Genomic DNA, 23,386 nt, shown 5'->3' on the forward strand with positions numbered 1-23,386 from the left:
TTTTCACAAACATTTTCTTTATGGGGATTTTTGTTCTACAAACGTGGCGTCTCCATAAAAATCATGTCATCACGTGTGTGTGCGCATGCTCAACAACAACGAACTAAGAACACTCCTACGTTTGACGCCTTACTTGGTTTGATCCAGAGATATGTAAAAGACAGATGCAGTTATAGCTTTCCCGATCTAGGGCCAACATCTATGATCTAAGAGTAGCAATACTTTGTGTCGCCTATCCTTTTCTATATCAGCACCAGTACTATGGATTGCCAAGTGTAGGCTACATCCATCACTCTCTAAAAGGTGGTTGTCTTGTTATTGGCCCGTTCTGATGGCGGCAATTGTAAATAATCATAACCACCCACAGTCTGATTGGTCTGACAGGGACCGGCACAAACACAAGAACGGCATCAACGACAAACGTTGCGCCAACTGATTGGTTGCGCCGTACAGAGCGAGACCTTCAGATATCGGATTACCATTGTACGTGCTAGAGAAAAAGAGGGAGATATAAACGTACACTGACATCTTGGGCCTAAACGTATGTCCACGAGAACATTAAATATCTGTATCTAGTCTTTTACATATCTCTGGTTTGATCGAAACTATTTCTTTCAAATTCAGCTGTAAATTTTTCTGTACAGAAATTTTAGCTTATAAACAAATTGTTCACATGAAGTTTTCAGAGTTTTTTGTTTCAATTTTATATTCCAAAATAAAATTAATCTACTTGAACATTATAGTTCTAATTTCTAAAATTTATCTGGTTTTGTTAAACTTGATAAAGATACTTTGTTATACTTATGTCAGTATAAGTACACTTAATTTAAGCCAAATGTGGTAAGGTCGCTTAATGTTAAAATCTAACCGGAAGAGGTGAGGACGCCGGGGCAACAAATTAACAACGTCACTGATATTTATTCTTAAATTGTCATACAATAAAGTTGTTTTAACATATCCTAACCTACAATAATTTACAAGAGTATAAAAAACTGTGCTTCCATTTAAACAAACGTTTTTAAAATAAAAAAATGGAAACACAATCATCACCTCATTGCACAGAAGACCAAAACGGACCAGTCGGAGAGCAATCGAAAGAAACATCAACATCTTGGTACTTGGTAATGGCTTGTTAACCTCACCTGTTTGTTGCCAACTGCAAAAATCCAGACCAGTGATGAGACGCTGATACGAGACAGTGGTTTATGGATGATTGACCGACTAGTTCGGCCGGAACGACTTTCAGCACCCAGCACTACCAACATCAAAATCACAAGACTCCACTCAAAGTCGTTCCTCCGAAACATGATAAATACCTCGGTACAACGACGTAATTGTTTTGAGCTAACACAGCGAAAGTCGGGTTTTAGCCACCGCTCTCACCAGATTTTTTGCAAGTGGAACGATTCTAAAGCGGGTGGATAAAACCGACGTCGCATGGAGTAGTACTCCTATGTGCAATGTATAAATACCTCGTTTAAAATGTCAGGTAAGTACAAAAACAACCGAATGTGTGAGTGTGACCAAGTGGCGACACCATCTCGATCGATACCTGAATACAGCTGAAAACTCATAAGAAAAAAAAGTGGAATCAACCGTTCCTGTTCACACGCAGGAATTTCACAAGGCATTAGCAAAGACCGGTATAATTTTGAAATTGTGGTTTTCATTGAAGATCAACACAACAATTGGACTTCGCGTTGCAACAACAAACACAACAACTCACAAAATTATTTCTTCATTGAAGAAGTTTTCTTGAAAATAACTAAAATGTATTGTAAAGGCGCAAATACAATTTACGGACCCGTTGACAAACAACATACTAATGTATCCGGACCTTAAAATATACTTTAAACAAAAACATTGTCTAGCAACCTTGGAAATTTAACGTTAAAAAAATTATGTTGGCACCACTAACGCGTTTCTTGTCCAGGTTCACAACTACAGCCAAACAACTGTCAAATTAAAAATTACGTCAATAATTCATGTCATTTTCGATGTCTTAAGTTTTTAGTTATCTGTCAACAAGTAATGCAAGATGGAAACCTGAAAAGAAATTTGAGATCTCTGATTCAATCCTGGGAAACTTTTAACCAAATTCCACACCAAGGAGTAACAACTCCAAAAATCTGTTTATTAAAAAAAACCTGTTAAATTGTAGATTTTTTTGTCTTCATTTTTATTTAATATTTTCCCTCTTTTTGTTTTCATTTTCTTATTTGTCTTAACTTATTATTCCACCAAATTCAATAAAAGAAGACAAATAAAACACATTTATATGTCCAATTGTTGTGAAGAATACATCTTGCACATAAAATGTCGTAGAACACTTACAAAAATAAAATTATCCTTTTAAAAAAAAAATAATAAAGGCTTGCATTCTTCGCAACTCCGTTAATTATTTCTACTGTATCAACCAAATAAAAAAATATAAGCCATTATCACATTCTTCAAGTTCTCAACTTACTTCAATCACATAACCTAGAAAATCGCAGTAACTTTTTGTAGGTATTCTACTAAAAAATCTGCCCTTCAAAATGAAAAAGCAATCGAAATATCTTATAAAAAATACAAAAAATTAAGGACACTTATACAATCACTAACCTGTAGGACAGCTGAAAAACAAATTTAAAACGTAAACTAGAAAGCCACCTACCTGGAGTGCTTGATCTTACTGGTCTAACGGAGAGAACCAACTCAACGTCGATATGCATGATGTCGACTCCTTCCTACACAAACCGTTTTAGTCAACCACGCCTCACAAAATTTTAAACTCACCGGAATCCCGGTCAGAGCGATGCTTCCTCTCCCGTTCTCTCTCCTTCTCCCTCTCACGTTCTCTTTCCTTACTCCTCCGTGCCTCTCTGTCTCTCCTCTCCCTTTCCTTCCTCTCCTTCTCTCTTTCTTTATCTTTATCTCTCCTATCTTTCTCTTTATCTGACCTGTTAATAGCTCGATAACACCTCGTCACGCAAACCCCCCACTCACCTGTGCTCTGACCGATTCCTTTCCAAATCCTTCTCCCTCCTCTTTTCTCTGTCTCTTTCTCTCTCACGCTCGCGCTCGGACTCACGACTACGTCTCTCTTCAGAGCCCACTCTGCTTCTACCCAGACGCCGCTCCTCTTTGGCGGTTTGAACAACGGCGGTAATTTCGTCCAGAGCCTGCTTCAAACGGGCAAAACCCACGTGCTGTTTGCCCATCAGATGGTCGTCGATACGCTGCTGGGCGTCGCCCACGATAAGAAAAGCACCGCAGACTTGACAGACTTCCATTTGTTTCTCCTGGGCGGCTGCCAACTCGGCAGTGGCGTTCCAGTGCCTGAAAGAGGCCAACTCTGAATCAAAATGTTTTCCACAATATTTGTAACGAACTGTCAAACAGCGGCACTGCCAACACAATTACAATTAAAAATTAATTTCATGGCCCACTTGATGACTCGTTTACATCAATTACTTACCCGTTTTCAATTTGTTTCCTCAAAGCATCCCTCTCCTCTTTCAGTTGGTCGCACAATTTCATTAAACCCTGGGCTTGTTCAACATTACCATCAGTGCCCGCTTGCTCGGCTTCGGCCTCCAGCCCATTGATCCTCTCGTTCAGGATTTTGATCTGTTCTTGATTTTTCTGGGACTGCGCTGGCGATATTGAGGGTAGCTCAGACTTTCCGCTGAGCGCCAGCCGCATTTTTCCCTTCTGTATTTTGCGTTCGACTTCGTTAATCATGGATGAACAGAACCGGATGAACTCTTCTTGGTAGTGGATTTTGCGATGGGGCTTCGCCTGTTGGAACATCTTGCGAACTTCTTCATCGTGCACTTTCGAGCAAGCGCCTAAGTCGGCGCGCGTGTTCACGAACAGGTCGTGGGGGCAGAACTTCACCATAAAGTATTTGCAATACTGGAAGAGTGAGGTTAGGTTAAAGTCCGGTTTATTTTATAACTCACCTCCGGGTCTTCCCAATTCAGTTCTTTGACTTTCTCATTGGGGGCTACGTTGCGGTTTCGCCCCATTAACTCATCTAGAAGCTGTGCTGCCGCTAGCACAGCCATTTTTAACAACCTTTTGACTTTTGTTGATTTGTCAATATGTCAATGTCAATAATTAGGAATTTTCGTCTTTAAAATTGGTACACTAAATTAACTTTAATTGAATTTTTACTTAAAAAAAGGTGAGACTTGACGAAAACCCGCACCGTGCACTCTACTAACAACAATCTGAATGATAAAAACCACCACATTGAGCGTCAAAGGCGAAAAATGCGGTACAAGTGTCGGGTTTTGGGGATATCACTGTCCAACAGTTGCCGCTCCAATCCGTGCCAACTCACCAGACTGTCACGCTGACAGTTGCCAAAGAGGTTAAGTTGCAATGTTGAAATTAAAAATACAAATTTACCAGTAATCTAGCTGTGATAATGTCGATACGTGTAAACCTTATCACTTAGAAAAATTCAAACTCCTTGTGATACACACCGCTACTTAATGAAGCATCAAATTAATGGAACCAAATCACTTACGCATGCAACTTCTCTCCGACGACGAGATGGGTTCCTCAAAAGATTGGAGAAAAGCACTACGAGCACAGCCCGCTTACAGAATCGTCAATCGAACGATACGTGGCCAGACGCAGTTCATTTCGATAGTGGCGTTCATCGGACTGTTTGTTTTGATCATTTTGTACATGTTCCCCAGGAAAGGGGGCAGCTCGGGCAGCGTGCTGAGAAGTAGCAGTTATAATTACACGTATCCTTTGACTAGTCCTATTAAAACTAGTTCCATGCATACGTTTCGGATAGGTGTTATTGCTGATTTGGACACTAATTCGAGAAGTGACAGTGACAAGAATGAGTGGTATTCACACTTTATGAGGGGGTATTTGAGCTACAGTCCGACTAGGCACACTGTGGTGGTCACGTGGGATCGCACTAGTCCGATTAGACTTACTACGAGCTACTCACATAAAGGAAGGGGGATGGAATTGTCGGAGTTGGTTGTTTTCGATGGGAGGTTGTTGACGTTTGATGATCGGACGGGGTTGGTGTTTGAGATTATAAATGATAAGGCGATTCCATGGGTGCTGCTGATGGACGGAGATGGCAAGTGAGTATGGGTACTATTTTTTTTTTTAAAGTCACCACATTTGATTTATTATGTTGGTTAAAAATAAATATCCCTGAAATAAAAACAAACACTAAATTTAATTTCCCGCCAATTTTTAATACTTTGTATGACACTTGTGTTAGAAGATCCATTTATGTAAGCATGACATTCATTAACATTTTTGACACCAGACATTTTGTCAAAATGCTCACCTGTGTTTTGTTTTGGAATGTCAGAAATGAAAAAAGATGGTGGACTGTGTTCTCAGGCAGCAAAAAAAGAGCGTAAATAAAAAAAGCACATTTGGAAGATTTTTATTTACAAAAAAATTTGAACTAGAAAACAAAACCTAGAAAAATGCCTCATTGACGCAATTGAATGTTTAAATTGATTAAATACATCTTCGCAACACTGATTTGATTTATTATTTTCAATAAATTATTATCAGTATTTTTACCGTGTGCTAAATTGACGTTCAATGTTGGTCGTCATTAATCATTTGTTATCTCAAATAATCGATTTCTGCATTAATTTAGTTTATTCAGGTTCGTTTTTGTACGTTTTATTTTGTTTTGGAGTGTCAATTTCAAGGTCGGGAATTGAATTTGAGAATTATGATGCGACATTTGCTTGCCACAATATCAATAATAGATTTGTTTTCATTAAATGACGTTTCATTGAAGATATGCTTAATTGACAATAAACTTTGGAGCTCTAATCTGGTCGTTTAATTTAAATAGTTAACTTTTTCCATTTTGCGAAATTCTCGATTTCTCAATTTTTCGGTTTCCCAATTTGTCAAATTTTTGCTTCTGCATTTTTCGAGTTCTCCATTTTCCAAATTTTTAGTTCTGCATTTTTCGATTTCTCAATTCTTTTATTTTTTCGAATTTTCGATTTCTCGAGTAATCGATTTCTCCATTTTTTTTTTTTGGTTTTGCATTTTTCGGTTTCCATTTTCTCGATTTTTAAACTTTCATCTTGATTTTTCGAGTTTTCGAATCCTCAATTTTTCATTTTTTTCATTGTTCGAATTTTCAATACTTCGATTTTCCGACTTTTTATTTTGATTTTTCGAATTCTCAATTTTCCGTTTTTTTTAATGTTGATTGTATGATTTTTTAAATTTCCAATTTTCGTTATTTTCGATTGTTTGAGTTCTCAATTCTCAGTTTTTTGATTTTTCAATTTTCCTAATTCTCAATTTTTCGATTTCCCGATTTTCGATTTTTGGAGTTCCCGAATTCTAGTTTTCTCGATTTCTCAACTTCCCAATTTATCCATTTTTGGGTTCTGCATTTTTGGATTTCCCGATTTTTCGAATTCCCGATTTCTCGAGTTCTTTATTTCCCTTTTTTGATTCTGCGTTTTTCCGATTTTTTCGATTTCTCGATTTTTAGAATATTCGAATTCTCAATTTTTCGTTTTTTTAATTGTCTGATTTTTAAAATTTTCGATTTTTCTATTTCTCAATTTTTTTTTTGGTTATTTTATTTTTCGGTTTTTCGAGGTTTCAATTTTTCGAGTTCTATTTGTCTCGATTTCTCAGTTTCTCAATTTCGAAATTTTTTCATTTTTGGTTCTGCATTTTTCAATGTTTCGATATTTCGAAAGCTCGATTTCTCGAGTTCTCGATTTCTTAATTTCCCCATTTTCTGATTTTTCGATTCGATTTCATGATTTTTCAAATTGTTTTCCGAATTTTTATTGAATCTTTTTTCGATTTGTGGATTTTTCGATGTTTAGATTTTTCAATTTTTCGAATTCTCAAATTTTCGTTTTTTTTTTGTTGAATGTATGATTTTTGGGTTTTTCGATTTTTCGAGTTCTCAATTCCCGTTTTTCGATTTTTCGATGTTAGATTTTTCGAATTTTCATCTTGATTTTTCGATTTTCCGAATTCTGTCTTTCGTTTTTTTTTATTATATGATTTTTCGATTTTTGGATTTTTCAGTTTTGGAGATTTCGATTTTTCGTGTTCTCAGTTCTCGATTTTTCGGTTTCGATATTTAGATTTTTCCAATTCTCAATTTTTCGTTTTTTCAATTGTCTGATTTTTGGATTTCTTGATTTTTCGAATTTTCATTTTGGTTTTTCAAATTCCCAATTTTTCGAGTTCTCTAATTCTAGTTTTCTCGATTTTTCAATTTCGCAATTTTTTCATTTTTGGGTTCTGCATTTTTCGAATTCTCGATTTCTCGAGTCCCCGATTTCTTAATTTCTCCATTTTTTGATGCTGTATTTTTTGATTTTTCGATATTTCGAATTGTCATCTTTTCGGTTTTCGGAATTTTCAGTTTTTCATTTTTTTTGTTGAATATTTTTTCGATTTTTGAATTTTTGACTTTTTGAATTCTCAATTTTTCGTTTTTTTTTTTGTTGAATGTATGATTTTTTGGGTCTTTCGATTTTCGATTTTTTTAATTCTCAATTCTCGATTTTTCGATGTTTAGAATTTCCGATTTTTCGAATTTTCATCTTGATTTTTCGAATTTTCGTTTTAATTTTTCGATTATCCGAATTCTCAGTTTCTCGTTGTTTTTTTTATTGTATGATTTTTCGATTTTTGGATTTTTCAATTTTCGAAATTTCAATTTTTCGTATTCTCAGTTCTCGATTTTTCGGTTTTTCGATATTTAGATTTTTCTAATTCTCAATTTTTCGTATTTTCATTTGTCCGATTTTTTGGATCTTTTGATTTTTCGAATTTTCATTTTAATTTTTAGAAATCTTAATTTTACGCTTTTTTGGTTGTGCGATTTTTACGGTTTTTCAATGTTTCAATTGTCCGAATTATCTAATTCTAGTTTTCTCGATTTCGCAATTTTTGCATTCTGCATTTTTCGATTTATCGACTTTTCGAATTCTCCTTTGCTCAAATCCTCGATTTTTAATTTCTCCATTTTTTTTATTCTGCATTTTCCGAATTTTCGATTTTCGAATTTTCATCTTGATTTTTCGATTTTCGGTTTTTGGATTTCTCAATTTTTCGGTTTTTCGTCGATTAGATTTTTCGGTTTTTTGAATTCTCAATTTTTCCATTTTTTGATTCTGCATTTACCGATTTCTCAGTTTTTCGATTTCCCAACTTTCGATTTTTAAACGTTACGAGTTTTCCAATTTTCGATTTTCCGAATTCCCAATTTTTCGATTTTTTTTTTGGTTTTACAATTTCTCGACACCCCAATTTTTCACATTTTTGGTTCTGCATTTCTCGATTTTTAGACTTCTCAATTTTTTGGATTTTTCGAATTCTCGAGTTCTCGATTTCTGAATTTGTCAATTTTTTGATTGTGCATTTTCCGATTTCCCGAGTTTCAATTTTTACCTTGATTTTTCAAATTTTTAATCTGAGTTTTGGATTCTCCGAATTTTCAGTTTTTCGTTTTTTTTTTTATTGAATGTTTTTTTCGATTTTTACATTTTTCGATGTTTGAATTTTCCGATTGATTTTTCAAATTTTTGGGTCTACATTTTTCGATTCCTCGATTTTTTGAATTCTCAATTTGGTGATTTTTCGAATTCTCGAGTTCTCGATTTCTGAATTTCTCCATTTTTGGAATTATCATCTTGATTTTTCGAATTTTCAATTTGATTTTTCTGTTTTTGCAATTTTCGGTATTTTCAATTTGAGGTCTCGATTTTCCGAATTTTCAGTTTTCCTTTTTTTATGGAATATTTTTTCGATTTTTCCGTTTTTCGATGTTATGATTTTTCGATTTTTGGGTTTTAGATTTTCCATATTTTGGGTTTTACAATTTCTCGACACCCCAATTTTTCACATTTTTGGTTCTGCATTTTTCGATTTCTCGATTTTTAGAATTCTCAATTTTTTGATTTTCCGAATTCTCGAGTTTTCGATTTCTGAATTTCTCCATTTTTTGATTCTGCATTTTCCGATTTCCCGAGTTTCAATTTCTTGATTTTTCCAATTTTCATCATGATTTTTCAAATTTTTAATTGAACTTTTGATTTTCCGAATTTTCAGTTTTTCGTTTTTTTTCTATTGATATTTTTTCGATTTTTCCATTTTTCGATGTTTGGATTTTCCGATTTTTCGAATTCTCAATTTTACGTTTTTTTTTGTTGATTGTATGATTTTTCGATTTTTTGGTTTTTAGATTTTCCATATTTTGGATTTTATGGGTTCTCAATTCTCGATTTTTTTTCGGCATTTAGATTTTTCCTATTCTCAATTTTCCGTTTTTTTTTAATTGTTTGATTTTTGGATTTCTCCATTTTTGAATTTCAATTTTCTGATTTATTCAATTTTCCAAATTTTAGATTTTTCGAATTCTCAGTTTTTCGTATTTTGGGTTGTGCGATTTTTAGATGATTCAATTTTCCGAGTTCTCGAATTCTAGTTTTCTCGATTTCTCAATGTTCTCCATTTCTAGGTTCTGCATTTTTCAATTTTTCGAATTCTCGATTTCTTAATTTTTCCATTTTTTGACACTATTTACCGATTTCTCGATTTTTCGAATTTTCAATTTTTGGATTTTTCAGTTTTCTAAGTTCCCAATTACGAGATTTCTAGAATTCTCAATTTTTGTTTTTTTTTTTTTGGTTTTACAATTTCTTGATGCACCAATTTTTCAAATTTTTGGTTCTACATTTTTCGATTTCTCGATTTTTTGAATTCTCAATGTGTTGATTTTTCGAATTCTCGAGTTCTCGATTTCTGAATTTCTCCATTTTTTGATTCTCTATTTTCCGATTCCCCGGGTTTCAATTTCTCCATTTTTGGAATTTTCATCTTGATTTTTCGAATTTGCAATTTGATTTTTCGATTTTTGGAATTTTCAATATTTTCAATTTGAGTTTTTAATTTTCCGAATTTTCTGTTTTCCTGTTTTTTTTTTATTGAGTATTTTTTCGATTTAATAGCTGATAATAGCGCGGGGGGCTTATTTTAACAAAAACAGCGGCTTCACGAAAACACAACTCTATTTAGTGATAGTTCACAACGCAATGCCATCCAACATATCTTCGCTAGCGCCACTTAACAACCCTCTCGCACCGCCTCCGTCGTACCAGCCCTTTCTGACCTTCTGCGACCTCAGTTAAATAAAGACAGTGGCGTAGCAGGGGAATTGGTGTTGGCAATGAGGCTCACCGCTAACAGATTTTTGCGTTTTTCGATGTTATGACTTCGATTTTTGGGTTTTAGATTTTCCGTATTTTGGGTTTTACGAGTTCTCAATCCTCGATTTTTTGGTTTTTCAATATTTAGATTTTTCCTGTTCATAATTTTTCGTTTTTTCGATCGTCTGATTTTTGGATTTTTCGATTTTTCGAATTTCAATTTTTTGATTTTTCAATTTTCCGAATTCTCAATTTCTCGATTAGCTGATTTTCGATTTTTAGAGTTTTCGAATTTTCGATTTTTGGAATTCTCAATTCTCCAACGTGCGATTTTTTTATGCTTCAATATTTCGAGTTCTCGAATTCTATTTCTAGATTTCTTAATTTCTTGATTTCTCCATTTTTCAAATTTTTGTTCTGCATTTTTCGATTACTCGAATTCTCGATTTCACGAGTTCTCGATTTAATTTTTTCAATTTTTTGATTCTGCATTTTCCGATTTTCTGAGAACTCTTGATGCACCAATTTTTCAAGTTTTTGGTTCTACATTTTTCGATTTCTCAATTTTTTGAATTCTCAATTTGTTGATTTTTCGAATTCTCGAGTTCCCGATTTCTGAATTTCTCCATTTTTTGATTCTGCATTTTCCGATTCCCCGAGTTTCAATTTCTCCATTTTTGGAATTATCATCTTGATTTTTCGAATTTTCAATTTGATTTTTCGGTTTTTGCAATTTTCGGTATTTTCAATTTGAGGTTTCGATTTTCCGAATTTTCAGTTTTCCGTTTTTTTTATTGAGAATATAATTCATGTAACACATGATCCCATTTCTTCCAATAGAATTTGTTCATGCCCTTAGTTACATGTCTATCACAGCGATAATAATTTTATTGCCTTATTGTGGTCTGTTGCTACCTAAATTTAAAAACTGTCAAATTGACAAATTTTAGAATTTCATAAATTTTTTTGTCTTTTATGGCTTGCCAACGTTGGGGGCAAGCTCAAAACGACGAAATCAATTCTATTATCAAAAAATGTGTTCATTTATTATATTCTCATGTTGAATATAACTCGTGATATGATTAATAATCGAAGATATGGCTCGTGAAACCGAAGCAGCACATTCAACTCGTGCTTCGCACTCGTTGAATCTGCAGCTCGGTTTCACTCGAAATATTATCGATAATAATCATATCACTTGTTATATTATAATTGAATATTTTTTCGATTTTTGCGTTTTTCGATGTTATGATTTTTCGATTTTTGGGTTTTAGATTTTCCATATTTAGGGTTTTACGAGTTCTCAATCCTCAATTTTTTGGTTTTTCGATATTTAGATTTTTCCTGTTCTCAATTTTTCGTTTTTTCAATTTTCCGAATTCTCAATTTCTCGATTAGCTGATTTTCGATTTTTAGAGTTTTCGAATGTTCGATTTTTCGAATTCTCAATTCTCTGTTGTGCGATTTTTTGATGCTTCAATATTTCGAGTTTTCGAATTCTATTTTTCCCGATTTCTTAATCTCTTGATTTCTCCATTTCTCAAATTGTTGTTTCTGCATTTCCCGATTTGTCGATTTTCAGTTTCTCAATTTTTCGAATTTTAATTTTAATTTTTCAATTTTCCGAGTTCTCAAGTTCTCGATTGTCGATTTTTAATGAAATGTCAATTTGAAGGTCGAATTTAAATTTAAAAATAAATTTTACAGTAAAATGTCAATTTCGACCACTAGACACTTTTATATCCGTGCAAATATCAAAATTGTAGTGTGACATTTACTTGCAACTGTGCCTATAGCAGATTTATTTTCATAAGATGACGTTTCACTAAAAATACGCTTAATTGAAAATAAACTTTGGAGCTCTTATCTAGTCCTCCTAATTAAATCTTTAAGTAGCTTCAAAGTACAATTTTAATCAACACGATTTTATTACCGCACTTAAAAATTACAAACGCCACCGTATGAAACCAATAAACTTTATTACACTCTAAATGTAATTATTGGAGATGAATTTCACGAATTTTTGCTGTTAACAGAAACACCAAGGGTTTCAAATCCGAGTGGGCCACCGTCAAAGACGAGGTTTTATACGTGGGCTCCATGGGAAAAGAGTGGACAACACCCAGTGGACAATTAGTAAACCACAACCCCCAGTTTGTGAAAACCATAACGACGAAGGGTCAAGTGAATATCTCCACTTTTATACGATTTATGAAAAATTTTAACTCAGGTTTTAGGTGACTCATCTGAATTGGGTGGATGAGTTTAAGCGCCTCCGGGAAGTCCTGGGCATATACTGGCCCGGCTATATGATCCACGAAAGTGGCGTATGGTCCGATGTTCACCGACGTTGGTTCTTTTTACCAAGACGATGCAGTAAAGAGCAATACAACGAATCCTTGGACGAACACAGAGGGTGTTCGGTTTTAATAAGCACAAATGAGGATCTCTACGATGTTAAAACAACCCAAGTGAGTTTGAGTTTGGTGAGTTTAGTGTGTATCTAGTGAGATTTTCGCAGATTTTGAACTCCAAACCCACGAGAGGTTTCTCCAGTTTCAAATTCATCCCGTCTTCAGAAGATCAGGTCATTGTGGCCTTGCGAACCGAAGAACTCGACGGCAAGACCTCAACTTACATCACGTCCTTCACAATCCACGGCGAAGTATTACTAGACGATTTTTATATGTCCGATTTGAAGTACGAAGGACTCGAGTTCATTTAGCATTCCTTACATAGAACATTGTACATGCAATTTTGTAATATATTTGTAAATTATTGTTTATTTAAATAAAAAATCACGATTCTCCATTCATTTCCTTCCCCCACTCCGCGCCCGAAATTCCTAAACACAACACTGCGCCACCTTCCGGGACGTAAAGGGGTGGAAATCGATAATTCACGTAGTAAACCATGAATGAACACCCCTTCAAGTAGTGTGGCATTGACACATCTGTCAAAATAAACGTTTTGTTTTCGGTTATTCGTCCCGTTAAATTTTAGTGAGTGTAATTAACCACCAGCAGTCCCTCCAACAAGTACAATAACCAAAACATGCTTCAATACCACTGATCGATCACCCCATCGGGACGAAACTAGCATGGCTTCAGGAATAAACGAGCACAAGGCGAACGTGGTTTGCGACGAAGAAGTGCCTGACTGGGTGCTGGCGAAACGGGGGATTAAGCTGCTAATAAACAACAATGCGAGAGAGGCTCAAGAGCTCTTTTCCCGATACCCAGATAATATAACCATGTGCGCAGGATATTCCTTCGCAGCTTTTATGGTAATTTTTGTGTGTTGTGGTGACGGCCGTGGAAAAAAGTCGCACTATTGGCGCAGCTAAAGGTCGTTTTTCTCGGCAACAATTTTAAAAATAGAGAAAACAATAATTTCTGGATCATGGTTTCATAATCACTTCTTTTTTGTTTTAATGTTTTATTGGTCCAGAAAATATACATTTTGCCAGATTCACTAAATAACATACTTCCATTCTGGTTGTTTATGAATCCGCCTTTATTTTTAGTCCGTCGAGGAATTTTCGTGTTTTAAAATTTAAAATATCGTGGTAAAATTCTAACCAAAATTTGGATAATTATCCCCACCACCAATGGGAAGACATCTTCAAAATTTACAATCGTAAAAATTGTATAACATTTTGCAACTTGACTTTGGAAATAGAAGATCGAATGCTCTGAAATCTTGTAAACATTTTAAAGTTATCGTAATTATGGTAAATTGTTAATTAAAATTTATTTGTTTATCCCCTCCACAAAATTTTGCCGAATAAATTCTCTCTGAAATATGCAAAATATTATGACTCTATACTTATGGTTTATCATAGTTTTTAGAATTACTTATACAGGGTGAGGGTTGTTTAAAAAAATTATGAATGAGGCAATTTATTGTATTGAGTAAATCAAAAACGCCTCACTCCATTTTTCCAAAATTTGCTACACGTGTCCTTGCAAAATTTTGTAAAAATTCACTTGTTCAAATGAATTTTCATTTTTTGATTTTTCAATTTTTCGAGTTCTAAATTTCTCGATTTTTGGTTTTGCATGTTTTGACTTCTCGATTTTTGAATTCCAAATTTTTTGATTTTTCGATTTCTCAACTTCTCGATTTTTTGAGTTCTTGATTTGTCAATTTCTCTATTTTTTCGGTTGTGTGATTTTCCGGTTTTTCGATGTTTCCATTTTTCGAATGCTCTAGCTTATTTTTTCAGTCTCTCAAATTTTTGGTTCTGCATTCTTCGATTTGTGAAGTTCTTGATTTCTCAGTTTTTCCATTTTATATTGTGAATTTCTGAATTTTCGAATTTTTATTTCGATTTTTCGAGTTCTCTTTTCTTGATTTTTCGGTTGTTCGATGTTTAGATTTTTCGATTTTTCAAATATTCAATTTTTTGATTTTTCGAATTTTCTATTTTTAGATTTTCCGAATTCTCAATTTTTCGTTTCTTCGATATTTCAATTTTTCAAGTTCTCGAATTCCAGTTTTCTCGATTATCCAATTTCTCAAATTTTTGGTTCTGCATTTTTTGGTTTTTCGAGTTTTCGGGTTCTCAATGTCTCCATTTTTTGAATCCGCATTTTTCGTTTTCTCAATCATTCGATTTTCAAATTTTGATTTTTCGAATTTTCACTTATGTGATTGTTCGATTTTCGCTTTTTCGAGTTCTCAATTCTGGATTATTCGGTTTTTCCATGTTTAAATTTTTCGATTTTTCGAATTCTCAATTTTTCGTTTTTTCAACTGTTTGATTTTTCGAATTTTCAATTTTTTAATTTTTCGATTTTTTGAGTTCTCAATTTCTGGATTTCCTATTTTTAGATTTTTCGAATTCCCAATTTTTCGTTTCTTCGATATTTCCATTTTTCGAGTTCTCGAATTCTAGTTTTCTCGATTATCCAATTTCTCAAATTTTTGGTTCTGCATTTTTTGGTCTTTCAATTTCTGGATTGTCAATTTTTCGATTTTTCGGATTTTCAATGTCTTGGTTTTTCGAGTTTTCGGTTTCTCAATGTCTCCATTTTTTGAATCCGCATTTTTCGTTTTCTCATCATTCGATTTTCGAATTTTGATTTTTCGAATTTTCACTTTTGTGATGTTCGATTTTCGACTTTTCGAGCTCTCAATTCTGGGTTATTCGGTTTTTCCATGTTTAGATTTTTCGATTTTTCGAATTCTCAATTTTTCGTTTTTTCAATTGTTTGATTTTTCGAATTTTCAATTTTTTAATTTCAATTTTTTGAGTTCTCAATTTCTGGATTTTCTATTGTTAGATTTTTCGAATTCTCAATTTTTCGTTTTTTCGATATTTCAATTTTTCGAGTTCTCGAATTCTAGTTTTCTCGATTATCCAATTTCTCAAATTTTTGGTTCTGCATTTTTTGATCTTTCAATTTCTGGATTGTCAATTTTTCGGATTCCCAATTTCTTGGTTTTTCGAGTTTTCGGTTTCTCAATGTCTCCATTTTTTGAATCCGCATTTTTCGTTTTCTCAATCATTCAATTTTCAAATTTTGATTTTTCGAATTTTTACTTTTGTGATTGTTCGATTTTCGCTTTTTCGAGTTCTCAATTCTGGATTATTCGGTTTTTCCATGTTTAGATTTTTCGATTTATCAAATTTTTCGATTTTTTGAATTCTCAATTTTTCGTTTTTTCAATTGTTTGATTTTTCAAATTTTCAATTTTTTAATTTTTCAATTTTTTGAGTTCTCAATTTCTGGATTTTCTATTTTTAGATTTTTCGAATTCTCAATTTTTCGTTTTTTCGATGTTTCAATTTTCCGAGTTTTCGATTTCTAATTTTCTCGATTTATCAATTTCTCTATTATTCAATTTCTCAAATTTTTTATTCTGTATTTTTCGCTTTCTCGATTTTTCGATTCCTTAAATTCTCAATTGTTTTGGATTTTCACCTTTTGGAGTTCTCAATTTTTCGTTTTTTAGATTTTAAAAATTTTTGCCTTCTTGATTTCTCGATTTCCCAATTTCCCAATTTTTGGTACTGCATTTTTCTACTTTTCAATTCCTCTTTTTTTTTTAATTCAATTTTTTTTATTTTTCGATTTCTCGATTTTCGAATTTTTATTTTGAATTTTCGAATTCTCATTTTTTCGATTGTTCGATGTTTAGATTTTTCAATTTTTCAAATTCTCAATTTTTCGTTTCTTCAATTGTTTCGTTTTTCGATTTTTGGAATTTTCAATTTTTTAATATTTCAATTATCTGAGTGCTCAATTTCTGGATTTTCAATTTTTAGATTTTTCGAATACTCAAGTTTTCGTTTTTTCGATATCTCGAATTCTAGTTTTCTCGATTTATCAATTTCTTGGTTACCCAATCTCTCAATATCTTAAATTTTTGGTCCTGCATTTTTCGTTTTTTCGATTTCTCGATTATTAATTTTTCGGGACTCTACATTTTTCAATTCCTCCATCTTTCGATTTTGGAATTTTGATTCTGATTTTTCGAATTTTCACGTTCTCGATTGTTCGATTTTCGATATTTTGATATTTTGGGTTCTCAATTCTCGATTTTTCGGTTTTTCGATGTTCAGATTTTTCGAAATTTCGATTTTTCTGATTTTCCATTTTTTCAGTTTTCAATTTTCCGAGCTCAATTTCTCGATTTTTAAATTTTTCAAATTTTTACTTTTTACTTTTTCGAAATCTCAATTTTTCGTTTTTTCAAAGTCCAGTTTTTCCAATCCTCGAGTTTTCTTGATTTCTCAATTTGCCGATTTCCCAGTTTCTCGAATTTTTGGTTCTGTAATTTTCGATGTTTCGAATTCTCCATTTTTTATTTTTCGATTTCTCAATTTCTCGATTTCTCATCTCTCAGTTTCTCCACTTTTTGATTATGCATTTTTCAATTTCTCGATTTTTAGAATTTTCATTTTGATTTTTCAATATTCTGAGTTTTCAATTTCTTGATTTTCGATGTGTAGATTTTTCAAATTTTTGATTTATCGAATTTTCAATTTTCCGACTTCTCAATTTTTAATGTTTCGGTTGTCATTTTCCAGTTTCGAATTCTCGAAATCTGGTTTTCTCGATTTCCCAATTTCTCAGTTTCTCAAATTGTTGGTTCTCCATTTTTGGATTTTTCGATTTCTCGATTTCTCAATTTCCCCATTTTTTGATTCTGAATTTCTGAATTTTTCGATTTTTCAAATTTTCATTTTGATCATTCGATTTTTCGAATTTTCAATTTTTTGGTTCGAATTTTCGATATTTAGATTTGTCTCTTTTGCGATTTCCCGGTATTTCGATGTTTAGATTTTTCGATTTATCGATTTTTCGAATTTCTCGATTTCTCGAATTCTCAATTTTTCGTTTCTTCAAGTATTTAATTTTTTGAATTTTCGATGTTTTGATTTTTTAATTGTCCGAGTACTTAATTTCTAAGATTTATTATTTTTATATTTTTAGAACTTATTAATTTTCAATTTTTTGCTGTCTCGAATTCTCAATTTTTCGTTTTTTTGTTTTGTTTTGATATTTCAATTTTCCAAGTCGTTGAATTCTAGTTTTCTCGATTTCCCAATTTCTCAATTTCTCAAATTTTTGGTTTTTCAATGTCCCGATTCCCAATTTTTTGTTTCTTCAATTTTTCGAATTCTCAATTTCTCGATTTCTCAAGTTCTAGATTTCTCAATTTCTCAGTTTTTTTCATTTTCAATTTCTGTATTATTTTCGATTTCTGAATTTTTCCGATTTCCATTTTAATTTGGCGATTTTTCGCATTCTCAATTTTTCGATTCGATTTCTATTTATCGATCTGCCGAATTTTCATTGTGATTTTTCGATTTTCGATATCCAGATTTTTCTTTTTTTCGAGCTTTAAATTAGTCGATTTCCCAATTTCTCCGTTTTTTGATTTTGCATTTTTCGATTTTTCTAGTTCTCAATTCTCGATTTTTCGGTTTTTCGATGTTTCGATTTTTCAAATTCTCGAATTCTAATTTTCTCGATTTACCAAATTTCCCAAATTTTTGGTTCTGCATTTTTCGAATTCTCAGTTTTTTTATTGTTCGATTTCTCATGTCTCAGTTTCTCCATTTTTAAAATTTCTTGATTTTTGGATTTTTCGAATTTTCATTTTGATTTTTCGAATTCTCGATTTTTCATTTTCTCGAAAACTCGAATTTTCGATTGTTCGGTTTTTTGATTTTTGGAATTTTCATTTTGATTCAATTTTCCGAGCTCTCAATTTCTCGATTTTTAGATTTTTCAAATTTCTGTTTTGATTTTTCCAATGTTCGATTTTTCGAATGCCCAATTTTAATTTTTTCCGGTTTTCGATGTTTCAATTTTTCGAGTTCTCGAGATCTAGTTTTCTCGATTTCCCAATTCCTCAAAATTTTGGTTCTTCAATTTCTCGATTCTTCGAATTCTCAATTTTTGTTTCTTCAATTTTTCATATTCTCAATTTCTCGATTTGTCAATTTTTCATTTTTTCGATTTTCGACTTCTGGATTTTTCGATTTTTGATACTTTGATTTTTCAAGTTCTCAATTTTCGATTTTCGTTGTTTTCGATTGTTGGATTCCTCAATTTCTCCATTTTTTTGATTCTGAGTTTTTCGATTTTTCTTTTTCACGCTACCGACTCTAAAGTTCTAAGATTACTAAAACTAGTACCACTAGTAATCTAGGAACTTTAACCGCCTCTATAATTTTCGCACTAGTACCAAATCAATTGCAGGATGCCTTAATGACCTTCGAAGAAGATAAGCTCAATTTAGCGACATCTGTCCTCAAAGAGGTTGAACGGAAGTGCACTTCAGAGAACGGGTGGTTTAAATCAATGAAGAAAGCCTTCGGTTCTAGTGATAACAGTTCACTGGCTCAAACTCTGGAAACTCAAATCATTCTAGCGGATTCCCAAGTGTGTTTAGCGATTTTAACGTTCTTACAGCAAGACATTTCGGGGTACTTTAAAGGCGGGTGGGTGTTGAGGAAGGCTTGGAAGGTGTACCAGAGCACCTACCAGGAGATACTCCAACTGTATAAAGAGATAATCGGCGACAATGACAAGCAGTTGCCAGGTACTACTATCGTATAGAATGTCAACTAGGTTTAAAGTTTGTTTTGTAGAGGCGGTTATGGAAACCACGAGCACCACCCCTGTTAGTACTCCCGGTAGTGTTGAAAGCAGCCCCCCGAGCTCCGAAGCGACGAAATCCGAACCCGATCCACCCCCCAACGGGTATATTAAAAAAATCCCTTACTCCCATTCCGCCATCTTGTCCCATCACACCCACTCCCAACACGACTCTTCCGGAGCTTCCACTCCCAACTCCATGAAAAACAACTGCAGCAGAAGTAGCATAGACGCTTCTGCGATGACGTTTCTAAAGAAGTCGTTTTCGGTCAACAGCGCCTTATCCAAACACGTTCACAAAACGGACTGGAGTTCTTTCACCAGTTCGCTATCACTAGCCTACCTCACTTCCACTTTTCATCTATTCTCACCTACAGAAAAACTGTGAGTACCGGAAAAGCGCTAGTACCACAATGTAAACCTGGAACTTGTAGGAAAGGAGCCCAGATTGATAAACCTACGATTGAAAGATTGATGGGAGCGGTGTCCTTTGGGTATGGTCTATTCCAGTTAGGTATATCATTACTGCCACCATCTCTGCTAAAACTCACCAATTTTTTGGGTTTTGGCGGGAACAGACAAAACGGTGTTTCGTGTTTGATGTATGCCAGAGAAGGGGTGGACATGAGGGCGCCTCTAGCCACGTCTGTACACACGTGTGGTAGTACCAAATCTCACCCGTTTATTCTAGGTTGTCGCTGTTGTGGTACCACACGATAGTGAGGCCTTTTTATGCTCTGGATGGGAGTAACGTCCAGGCGGGGGCTAACGCAGCCACGCAGCTACTACAAGAATCAGAGACGGAATATGGACTCTCAGCTCTATTTCTTTTCTTTAAAGGAAGAGTCAACAGACTGAGCGTGAGTACCACGACAATTATTATCAATGTGTTACTAATAGTGATTGGTTGCAGTCCGACATACCAAATGCTCTTAAATCGTTCCAATCGTCCGTTGACCACGCCGCTCAAAGAGAAATTAAGATCCTAGCGATGCACGAAGTCGGCTGGTGCCACCTAATCCAACTCGACTACTGCAGCGCAGAAAGTACCTTCACCTACCTCAAGTCCTGGAGCAGATGGAGCCGAGCCTTCTACAGCTACCTAGCGGCCATATGCTGCGGTTCCTGTCAAAACCTCACCAACTTAACCACCATTAAAGAAATCAAAAACACGACTCCAACCAACAGAGGCAATCAGCTCGATGAATTTTTAGCCCGAAGAGCTAAATGTTGTCCGTCCAACGATGACGATCTCTCCAAGTTACCATCCATTTTCTGGAAACTGCTCCTCTACGAAATGCTGTATCTCTGGAACGCGTTACCAAGTTGTTCAGCCCAAAACATAGAAAATATCAAACTAGGTCCGTTTGGGTTTTGTTAAAGTGAGGTTAAAACGGTTTTTTGCAGACTGCGAAGCAGTTCCGACTAGTGGAAACGAGCCGATGTTGGGTCTGTCGAAACTGATTCTAGGTTGTTGCTACTGCATCCAGAGGCAGTACCCTAAGGGGATCGAAAACTTTAAGTTGTGTCTAGAGCTGAGGAAGGATTTGCCCAGTAATGCCGTCGATGCTCACATTTCAGCTTTTTCGCACTACGAGCTAGGAGCTTTGATGATCAAAACAAACGAAGTAGGTGAGTTGGTGGGTTTGATTGTAACTAATTTTGGGTTTTAGACCAAAGCCGAGGGTAAAACGCTTCTACAGAATATTTCTTGTTACAAGGATTATGATTTCGAGCAGAGGCTCAATATAAGAGTCCACTCAATGCTGAAGCACTTGTAGACCAAAGTTAGACAATATTTACGAAGTTAACGAAATGTAACATAGAGCTATTTGCAATATTTAAAAATAATTTTATACCATCAGTGTTTTCTTACTAAATTATCTAGTGCACTTAATAACTAATAGTAAATGTAAGCTAACTCTACGTTTTGTTTTTTGGAATTGACTCACACTGTAGAGTGGACATGAGTATACTTCTATCAGTATACGCACAGTCAATACAGAAAACAAAAAACAGTACTCAGTTTTAACTGAAGTTGTATCTGTATGCTCGGAGCTGAGGTTAACCTGCAAGTTTTGCGAAAATATATACAGCTATATGAGCTAAGTAAACCACAGAAGACCTGTTCATATACAATAACAGTGCATTCTAAACATATTTTTTGTCTACTTCTTTCACAAAGATAGATTAGTTATATATTTTTGGTACTTTACTTAGTACAAATTTAGCTCATGGAGGTTTGTATGATTTCAAAGAGCTAGAGCAGACAACGACCCTAAGTATCTTAGAAGGGTCGTTGAAATGTGTTACGTATTTGATATTTTATTATCATTATTATTGTTGTATTTTAATATTTTGATGTCCGTCCAAATTTGCACATTTTGAATTTATTTGTTAGAGAAATTTATTTGTATGTTATGTGTAATTGAAGTTATTATAATTCGAATGATAAAATAAATGTTACGACAAAACCGTTTTTGAGTCTTTTTGGTTTGCTAGGGTAAAATCTTCATCAATTTGATCCACTACCATTTCCATAGACATGTTAGAAAACCGTTTTTATTAAATGGAATGGTTTTTTGTTTTTTGTGTTTTTTTTTTTGTTAACAGTTTCAAGTAAATTAAAAAGTGGAAGCTTTGAGTTGATTACTACAAAAATTTACCATTTTAGACATGTTATAAGTTTTTTGTTGTCGAAATAAGTCTACACATATTTAGAAAAAAGGGAAAATATAAGCCCCGCCCACCCACCCTATCTCAATTGTGATGATTTTTTTTATGCATATTTGTCATCAAGAATTCACCATTTTAAATAGGTTTTACGTTTTCTGTTCTGAAAAGACGACTACGTATATTGTCACGACCGGGTCGGGGGAGAGATTGGTAGAGCTAAGGATAATTACCCGATCCGACGTTAAGAATAAAAATCCCAAATACATTAAATAAACTAAATATATTTCAACTTACATTACAAATTCCATCCTTAGGGGGTACGGTGCGTCACTTCACTTCTCTCACTTTTTTCCTTCCCCTGTCCCTAGTTAGTACCGACTGCCCCTTTCGTCAGTCCGCACTCCCCCCACCTAAGCTTCCGTAATGCCAGCAAAAAGAGGTTTTTGCTGACATCCCACAAGCATGGCATGAGGCAATCTTTACATAACTAGGGCAACTAGCAGTTTCGTGACAATATTAAGATAAAAGTCAAACAATAAGCCCCGCCCACCTACCCTATTCCAATTGTGATAATTTTTTTTAATCGTCGAGAGCAAAAGAAGCAGAAATTAATTGCAAAACTCGTATTGTTTTTCTAGAAGAAATTACCATATAAAACATGTTTTTCAGTATCGTGTTTCAAAGAATATTATGTATATTAAGAAAAAATTAAAGCCAAAAATTAAGCCCGACCCACAACTGCCCCCCCTCTCAATTCCCAATTGTGATGAATTTTTCATTCGTTGTCAGATCGAGGGGCGGGGCTTAATTGCAAGATTCATATTTGTCATCAAGAATTTACCATTTTAAACATGTTTTAAGTTTCTTGTTCTGAAAAGCCGACTACGTATATTAAGAAAAAAGGCACACTATAAGCCCCGCCCACCCACCCTATTTCAATTGTGATGTTTTTTTTTTATTCGCCGTAAACCAAGACAAGAGTGATTTTGGCAAATAAGGTAGCCTCTAAGAAAAGAGAGGGTGGGTGGGCGGGGCTAATACTTGCTAAGATAAGAGTGATTTATATACCTCCCCTGATCTAAATAGTAATGAAGTTTTCATTCGTTGCAGACCTACGGGCGGAGCCTAATTGCAAAATCCATATTTCCTTCCAAAAAATTACCATTTTAAACGTGTTTTAAGTTTTTAAGGATAAAAAAATCATCACATTTGAGATGGGGTGGGTGGGCGGTGTTAATAGTTTGCCTTTTTTTCTTAATATACATAGTACTCTTTGAACAACACGATACTCAAGAGCATGTTTTTAATTTCTTGTAAAGAAATAAGTGTTCTGCAGTTAAGCTCCTTAGAGGGTTTCTCATTTGCCAAAATCATTCTTGTCGTAACAGGTAGTAGCCCCGCCCA

The 23,386-nt window shown here is 34.0% G+C and overlaps 3 protein-coding genes across 4 annotated transcripts; 2 read left to right on the plus strand and 1 right to left on the minus strand.

Moving 5' to 3' along the window:
* Nucleotides 1-898: 898 nt before the first annotated feature.
* LOC135133154 (luc7-like protein 3) lies at nt 899-4,153 on the minus strand. The gene is made up of 6 exons (XM_064061441.1): nt 3,948-4,153; nt 3,461-3,900; nt 2,989-3,321; nt 2,779-2,942; nt 2,657-2,729; nt 899-1,156 (listed from the first exon to the last, which is right to left on the minus strand). The coding sequence occupies exons 1-5, from the start codon at nt 4,050-4,052 to the stop codon at nt 2,698-2,700; spliced, it is 1,074 nt and encodes a 357-aa protein (XP_063917511.1). The 5' UTR covers nt 4,053-4,153; the 3' UTR covers nt 899-1,156; nt 2,657-2,697.
* Nucleotides 4,154-4,334: 181 nt separating this feature from the next.
* LOC135133153 (apyrase) lies at nt 4,335-12,994 on the plus strand. Its single transcript, XM_064061440.1, has 4 exons — nt 4,335-5,102; nt 12,224-12,371; nt 12,425-12,658; nt 12,709-12,994. The coding sequence occupies exons 1-4, from the start codon at nt 4,501-4,503 to the stop codon at nt 12,910-12,912; spliced, it is 1,188 nt and encodes a 395-aa protein (XP_063917510.1). The 5' UTR covers nt 4,335-4,500; the 3' UTR covers nt 12,913-12,994.
* Nucleotides 12,995-13,115: 121 nt separating this feature from the next.
* Nucleotides 13,116-21,164, plus strand: LOC135133152 (tetratricopeptide repeat protein 39C-like). 2 transcript variants are annotated; one of them, XM_064061438.1, is made up of 8 exons: nt 13,116-13,473; nt 18,908-19,250; nt 19,300-19,690; nt 19,741-19,950; nt 19,998-20,166; nt 20,220-20,667; nt 20,714-20,934; nt 20,980-21,164. In XM_064061438.1, the coding sequence occupies exons 1-8, from the start codon at nt 13,288-13,290 to the stop codon at nt 21,085-21,087; spliced, it is 2,076 nt and encodes a 691-aa protein (XP_063917508.1). In that variant the 5' UTR covers nt 13,116-13,287; the 3' UTR covers nt 21,088-21,164. The 2 variants fall into 2 exon arrangements, with proteins under 2 accessions (XP_063917508.1, XP_063917509.1); XM_064061439.1 differs by having other exon boundaries at nt 19,300-19,411.
* Nucleotides 21,165-23,386: the final 2,222 nt, after the last annotated feature.

Source organism: Zophobas morio, unplaced genomic scaffold (genome assembly GCF_036711695.1).
Source record: "Zophobas morio isolate AGI-343-1 ecotype UQ-CSIRO unplaced genomic scaffold, CSIRO_AGI_Zmor_V1 ptg000021l, whole genome shotgun sequence".
Classification (NCBI taxonomy): Eukaryota; Metazoa; Arthropoda; class Insecta; order Coleoptera; family Tenebrionidae; genus Zophobas; species Zophobas morio.